The sequence below is a fragment of the Microtus pennsylvanicus genome, chromosome 2, assembly GCF_037038515.1.
Source record: "Microtus pennsylvanicus isolate mMicPen1 chromosome 2, mMicPen1.hap1, whole genome shotgun sequence".
Lineage (NCBI taxonomy): Eukaryota > Metazoa > Chordata > Mammalia > Rodentia > Cricetidae > Microtus > Microtus pennsylvanicus.
The window spans coordinates 82,084,401-82,092,752 of NC_134580.1; the positions used below are offsets into that span (position 1 = coordinate 82,084,401).

The window sequence follows — 8,352 nt, forward strand, 5'->3', positions numbered from 1 at the left end:
TTATTGTCTTTTGCGTTTTTGATATAACTTTTGCTAGAGGTGTTAAGTCATAATTCAAACTAATTTATAAATTTCAGATTATTGATTGTGTATAGAACTTCCTTCTCTCACACTACTTATCTTAAAGTCAGTTTCAATGCTGCAGTAAAATAGATTTTCATAACATGGAATTTCTCTTATTCTATTTATAAAATATGATTTACAGATTCTCACATTTTCTCCTTCAGGTAGTACTACAAACAAAGGCAATGGAAGGAGAGAATCAGTCTGTGGTGTCAGAGTTTGTGTTCCTGGGACTCACCAAATCTTGGGACATTCAATTATTCCTCTTTGTGTTCTCTTCCATGTTTTATGTAGCAAGTATGACAGGAAACTCCCTCATCGTGTTCACTGTGGCATCTGACGCTCACTTACATTCTCCTATGTACTTTCTGTTGGCTAACCTTTCCTTCATTGACTTGGGTGTTTCTTCTGTTGTGTCCCCCAAGATGATTTATGATCTCTTGAGAAAGCATAAAGTCATCACTTTTAGAGGATGCATCACCCAAATATTCTTCATTCACTTCGTTAGTGGTATAGAAATGGTTTTACTCATAGCCATGGCTTTTGACAGATATGTGGCCATATGTAAGCCTCTCCATTATCTGACCATTATGAGTTCAAAGATATGCATCTTGTTTTCAGTGTCCTCTTGGGTGGTTGGATTTATGCATTCTCTCATTCAATTGGCTTTTGTAGTAAACTTACCATTTTGTGGACCAAATGTTTTGGACAGCTTCTATTGTGACTTTCCTGGGTTCATCAAACTTGCCTGTGTAGATACACACAAACTGAAATTACTGGTCTCTGTCAACACTGGATTCATGTCTGTAGGTTTCTTCTTCATACTGATCATTTCCTATATTGTCATCATATTTACTGTTCAGAAACATTCTTCAAGTGGCTCCTCTAAGGCCCTGTCTACACTTTCAGCTCATGTGACTGTGGTGGTCTTATTCTTTGGCCCCGTGATGTTCATCTACACACGGCCTTCTTCTTTCACACACTTGGATAAATTTTTGTCCATATTTGAGGCAGTTGTCACCCCCATTCTGAACCCTGTGATCTACACATTTAGGAATCAAGAAATGAAAAAGGCAATGATGAGAGTGTTTAAACATATAGTGGGCTGTAGACAAATAATTAAACACTTGCACTCTGATCATTCTTAATTGCATATAAATGTTCATTATTAACCAGTATTAAAGAAAAATATTTCCTTGAAAATTTTGTTATGTTTAGTCACTTTCATATATGTTCTACTCTGTTTTATACTTAGTAAGAATGATAATATATCATTCACTTAAATAGTGAAAATGTAACAAATCTAAATTCATATGAAATAATATTTTTCTGTAGAAAGCTCTTAGACATAGCAGAGGTGATGTTGCTTTAAGGTCTTCAGGTAAAGGAATATTTTCATTCTACTTTTCCAAGAATTATTCTCTTTTATTATGTTTCTTTGTATTCTGTATGTGCAAGTGCCTTAAATACTTGTAAGCAGAATTCAAGAAATACCAAACATTATTTGTTGGGACTCATTTAGCTTCATTCATATTTACAAGGGTGGTCCAACATGCTTAAAGTCTATAAATATGTTTTATCACATGAATAGTCTAAAAGTCAGAAACTGCTTGATCACATCTGAAAATATAGAAAAACAACCTTTAATCCAATTCGTGACGTCATGATTACAGTCATGAGTAAGGTATCATTAGAAGGGAGCTATCTCAAGACAATAAAAGCTATTCTCTATAAATCTATAACTAACAACATGGCAGATGAAGAAAAAAATTGTAACACTTTATTAAAAATCAGAAGATAGATATCCTGCTGTTATTCAATATTAGGATTTGATTATTAACTAGAGCAATAAGACAACAGAAAGTATTAAAATGATATTGAAACTCTGAAACTGTCAGTGGAGAAAGTAGAAAGGTATTAGGTACTTTTGTTACTGTGACAAACACCTGAACAAAAGCGTCTAATGGAAGGGTTTATATTGACTTATGTTTCCAAAGGGGAAGCCCACAATGAAAAGGAAAGCATTGCAGCAGGTGTTGCAGGAGGAAGCATGCTAATCTAGCTACCAATCACACACAGATAGTAGAGAATGAACTAGAAGTGAAGAGAAGTTATAATTTTTCAGGACCTCCTTGGAAATGCAGCTCCCCAGCAAAATATATATTCTATGAGTTCCATAACCCTCCAAAAAACATTGCTAATAAACCAAGTGCTCAAATACATGAGCCTATGAGAGGCACTTCTATTCAAACCCCAATAGTAGTCCACAATAAAAGACAGACTTCCTAAATCATACTCTCGTTGCTCAGGAAATAAAGCCAACAATTGGCAAATGAACTTATGGAATTTAAAAGCTTCTGTTCAGCAGATAAAATTTTTAATTGAGTGAAGAGGTAGTCTACTACAGGGTAGGAAATCTTCTCCACCTATATATCTGATAGAATATTACTATCTAGACTATATGAAGAACTAAAATCTGTATTAATAAACAACTTAATAAAAATTGGCTACAGAGCTAAACAAAGTTCTCAGAAGAAAAATTTTAAAAGTTTACAAGTATTTTGAATGATATGGAGCCTGATTGTCCATCTTCTACCACTAGGCTTGGCTCCTAGTGGTGACACTGGAACACTAACCCAGCCATAAAACTCTTGACCCACAACCTGTCCTGTCTGCAAGACGCCCTGGCACAGTGGTGGATCAGAGCTTGTGGTAGTGGCCATTTATCTGAGGCCTAAGCCACAAGAGAAAGCACTTCCCTGACACTGCCTGGATGGCCATGAATTGGAACCTGGATGGCTCCAAAATCTGGAAAGAATCAAACTTAACTGGGAAAAAGTCAGTAAAATGATTTTTAATAATATTCTGCTATAAGCAAAGGTTGGTGTCTAATGCAATTGACCCCGAGAGGCTTTCTCCAGCAGATGATGGGAGCAAATGCAGAGACCAAGTGCTTGGTACAGATTGCTAAACTTGCAGAAGAAGGGGAGGAAGGACTGTAGGATTCAGAGGACACCAGGAAAACAAGACCCATAGAATCAACACAGCAGGGCTCACACAGGCTCACAGATAAGTTAACAACCATGGATCCCGGAAATGTTTGCACCCTGTGCATACAAGTTGTGGTTGTTTAACTTGAGGTTTTTATGGGACACATAAATGTTGGATTGCGGATATCTCTTTCTCCTTTGACTCTTTGGGGGATCCTTTTCCATATATATATATAGTCTCCATCCATGATATGAGGGTTTGTGCCTAGTCTTATTGTTTCTTGTTATTCCACATGATGATATCTTGTTATGATTTTCGTGGGAAGCAAGCTTATTGTTGAATAGAGACGGAGTAGTGGATCTGGGCAGGGGGAAGCAAGCGAGGAAGGAGCATTGGGAAAGTTTATTGTGTTTTTACAAATGAAGCATTCTTAGAAGCAGAGGGTGGTGCTCACCAATAGCAGATCTAAATGACAAACTGGGGATTGGAGGACTATAGACAGAGAGAAGACTAGAAGTAGCAAGGTCCAGGAGGAGAGGATCTCTTTTTGGATGGAGGAATGGGAGAGGTATGAAGCAACTGGTGGCTGCTCCCTTCTTCTCTGGTCTTTCAGGTTCTAACCCCAAAACTTGACTCCTGGGATTGAAAGAGACTAATTAGATTAATGCTTTGGAGGAGGGCAGGCTGCAAATAGGATTTATTGCATAAGAAAAGAATAAAAGGAGCTCTCTTCCTATCCCATCCAGCTTACACCCAGATCGCCCTACCCCCTGTCTCCCTTCCTCCCTCCCTTTTTTGGCGGCATAGCGCCTCCCAGCTCAGCCTGCTTTGGCACTGGGACCAAACCCAAAGCGGAGGGCAAAGGGGCGGGCGGTAGCTCCTTTGTCCCCAGAGCCTGCCTGCAGCAAGCAGGGTGGGCCCTTTGTTTGCGAGCTAACCAAGCAGCAAGGAGTTTCGAACTGGGCACCGAGTGAAACATCATTATAGTGAGTGAGTGCTATGGCACCCAGAACAGGGAACTCAGACGTACCTCAGCCCGCCTACACTTCCTGGTCATCCTACAGGTGCTATACTGCCCGATACCTCCTCTCTCTTCCTATCCCATCCAGCTAACATCCAGATCCCCCCACCCCCTGTCTCCCTCCCTCCCTCCCTTCTTTGGCAGCATAACACCTCCCAGATCAGCCTGCTTGGGCACTGGGACTGAACCCGAAGCGGAGGGCAAAGGAGAAGGTGGTAGCTCCTTTGTCTCCATAGCCTGCCTGCAGCAAGCAGGGTGGGCCCTTTGTTTGCGAGCTAACCAAGCAGCATGGAGATCCTATCTGGACACCAGGAGAAACATCACTGGGGAGTGACATCACTGGGAAGGTACATCAGTGGGCAAAAAGACCTGATCCTGTAAAAGAAGATCCATAGGGGAGTATTGGGAGGAAGAGATGGGGAGACGCTAATGCAAGAATTCACCCAACAATCTGAAAAACAACACGAAACCAAAGAAGCCAGCGACCTCACAACAGGAGGACATGAACACATTAATCAAGAAGAAGGAGAAAAAACTGACTTCATGAAAGTTATTGACACCCTTAAACAGCATATAAAAAACGCCCTTATAGAAATGGATGAGAAGTATAACAGAAAGTTTGAGGAATTGAGTAAATCAGTGAATGATACCCTAGGAAACCAAGGAAAAACAATCAAGCAGATAATGGAAACAGTTCATGACTTGAAAACTGAAATGGAGGCAAAGAAGAAAACACAAACAGAGGGACGGCTGGACATGGAAAATCTAGGTAAATGAATAGAGACTACAGAAACAAGCATAACCAGCAGAATACAGGAGATAGAAGAAAGAATCTGAGATTCTGAGGATAACATAGAGAAAATAAAAGCACTGATCAAAGAAAACAGCAAGTCCAACAAACTCTCATCACAAAACATTCAGGAAATATGGGACACAATAAAGAGACCAAACCTAAGAATAATTGGAGTAGAAGAAGGAGAAGTGCAGCTCAACAGTCCAGAAGAAACTTATAGAAGAAACTTTTTCCAACCTGAAGAAGGATGTACCTGTGAAGGATCAAGAAGCATACAGAACACCGAATAGGCTGGATCAAAAAAAAAAATCCCCTCGCCATATAATAATCAAAACACAAAATATACAGAATAAAGAAAGAATATTAAGAGCCGCAAAGGAAAAAGGCCAAGTTACTTATAAAGGTAAACCTATCAGACTTACACCTGTCTTCTCTATGGAAACCATGAAAGCCAGAAGGTCCTGGATAGATGTACTGCAAAAACTAAGAGACCATGGATGCAAGCCCAGACTACTATATCCAGCCAAGCTTTCGTTCACTATCAATGGAGAAAACAAAATTTTCCAGGATAAAAACAAATTTAAACAACGTAGCCACAAATCCAGCCTTACAGAAAGTAATAGAAGGAAAATCACTAACCAAGGAGTCCAACAATGACCACAATAACTCAGACATCTAGAGACCCTTCACCAGCGCAACTCAAAGAAGGGAAACACACAAACCCTACTACTCAAAAGGTGACCGGAGTTAACAACCACTGGTCATTAATATCACTTAATGTCAATGGGCTCAACTCACCGATAAAAAGGCAAAGGCTAAGAGATTGGACACAAAAACAGGATCCAACATTCTGCTGTCTACAAGAAACACACCTCAACCACAAAGACAGGCACCTACTCAGAGTAAAGGGCTGGGAAAAGGCTTATCAAGCAAATGGACCTAAGAAACAAGCAGGTGTGGCCATACTAATTTCTAACAAAGTTGACTTCAAACTTAAATCAATCAGAAGAGATGGAAAGGGACATTTTATACTCATAACAGGAACGATTCATCAGGAAGAAGTCTCAATCCTGAATATCTATGCCCCTAATAAAAAGCACCCACGTACGTAAAAGAAACATTACTAAAACTCAAGGGAGCCATCAAACCGCACACACTAATAGTAGGAGACTTCAACACTCCTGTCTCACCAATGGACAGGTCAATCAGACAGAAACCTAACAGAGAAATTAGAGAATTAATGGAGGTAATGAAGCAAATGGACTTAACAGACATCTATAGAACATTCCACCCAAATAGGAAAGAATATACCTTCTTCTCTGCAGCTCATGGAACCTTCTCAAAAATTGACCACATACTCGGTAACAAAGCTAACTTACACAGTTACAAAAAAAATTAGTAACCACCTGTGTCTTATCAGATCACCATGGATTAAAGTTAGAATTCAACAACAATGCTACCCCCAGAAAGCCTACAAACTCATGGAAACTGAACAGTCAACTACTGAACCATACCTGGATTAAGGAAGAAATAAAGAAAGAAATTAAAGTCTTCCTGGAATTCAATGAAAATAAAGAAACAACATACTCGAACTTATGGGACACTATGAAATCAGTCCTAAGAGGAAAGTTCATAGCACTAAGTGCCCACTTAAAGAAAACAGAGAAAGCACATATTGGAGACTTAACAGCCCACCTGAAAGCTCTAGAAAAAAAAAGAAGCAGACTCACCTAGGAGGAGTAGAAGACTGGAAATAATCAAACTGAGGGCTGAAATCAACAAAATAGAAACACAGAAAACAATCCAAAGAATCAATGAATCAAGAAGCTGGTTCCTGGAGAAAATCAACAAGATTGACAAACCCCTATCCAAACTAGTCAAAAGGCAGAGAGAAAATTTGCAAATTAATAAGATCAGAAATGAAAAGGGGACATAACCACCAACACAGAGGAAATTCAGAGAGTCATTAGATCTTACTACAAAAGTCTGTATGCCACAAAACTGGAAAATGTAAAAGAAATGGACACTTTTTTAGATAAACACCATTTACCAAAATTAAACCAGGACCAGGTGAACAATCTAAACAGACCTGTCAGTCGCAAAGAATTAGAAGCTGTTATCAAAAACCTCGTTACCAAAAATGCCCAGGGCCAGATGGTTTCAATGCGGAATTCTACCAGAACTTCCAAGAAGACCTAATACCTATACTCCTCAATGTATTCCACAATATAGAAACAGAAGGGTCATTACCAAATTCCTTTTATGAAGCTACAGTTACTCTGATACCAAAACCACACAAAGACTCAACCAGGAAAGAAAATTACAGGCCAATCTCACTCATGAATATCGACGCAAAAATCCACAACAAAATACTGGCAAACCGAATCCAAGAACACATCCGAAAAATTATCCATTATGATCAAGTAGGCTTCATTCCTGAGATGCAGGGCTGGTTCAACATACGAAAATCTATCAATGTAATCCATCATATAAATAAAGTGAAAGAAAAAACCATATGATCATTTCATTAGATGTTGAAAAAGCATTTGACAAAATTCAACATCCATTTATGTTAAAAGTCTTGGAGAGATTAGGGATACAAGGGTCATACCTAAATATAATAAAAGCTATATTCAGCAAGCCGACAGCTAACATCAAATTAAACGGAGAGAAACTCAAAGCCATCCCGCTTAACTCAGGAACATGACAAGGCTGTCCACTCTCACCATACCTCTTCAATATAGTGCTTGAAGTTCTAGCAATAGCAATAAGACAACATAATGGGATCAAGGGAATATGAATTAGAAAGGAAGAAGTAAAACTTTCATTATTTGCAGATGATATGATAGTGTATATAAGCGACCTCCAAAACTCCACCAAAGAACTTTTACAGCTGATAAACACCTTTAGTAATGTGGCAGGATAAAAGATCAACTCCGAAAAATCGGAGCTCCCAAGGTCCCAATGAGGAGCAGAAGGAGGGAGAACATGAGCAAAGAAGTCGGGACCACGAGGGGTGCACCCACCCACTGAGACAGTGGAGCTGATCTACTGGGAGCTCACCAAGGCCAGCTGGACTGTTACCAGAAAAAGCATGGGATAAAACTGGACTCTCTGAACATGGCGAACAAGGAGGGCTGATGAGACGCCAAGGACAATGGCACGGGGTTTTGATCCTACTTAATGTGCTGGCTTTGTGGGAGCCTAGCCAGTTTGGATGTTCACCTCCCTAGATATGGACGGAGGGGGGAGGACCTAGGACTAACCACAGGGCAGGGAACCCTGCCTGCTCTTTGGACTGGAGAGGGAGGGGGAGAGGAGCGGGGAGAGGGGGAGAAGGGTGGGAGGAGGGGGAGAAGAGTGGGAGGAGGGTGAGGGAAATGGAAGGCTGGGAGGAGGTGGAAACTTGTTTTTTTTTTATTCTCCTTTTATCAATAAAAATTAACATAAAAAAATAAAAAACGAATAAAAGGAAAACACTTTT

General features: G+C 39.8%; 1 protein-coding gene across 1 annotated transcript; it reads left to right on the plus strand.

Annotated features, from left to right (window-relative positions):
- Window positions 1-248: 248 nt before the first annotated feature.
- On the plus strand, window positions 249-1,211 carry LOC142844917 (olfactory receptor 4F3/4F16/4F29-like). Its single transcript, XM_075963697.1, has one exon. It carries the CDS (start codon window positions 249-251, stop codon window positions 1,209-1,211), a length of 963 nt encoding a protein of 320 aa, XP_075819812.1.
- Window positions 1,212-8,352: the final 7,141 nt, after the last annotated feature.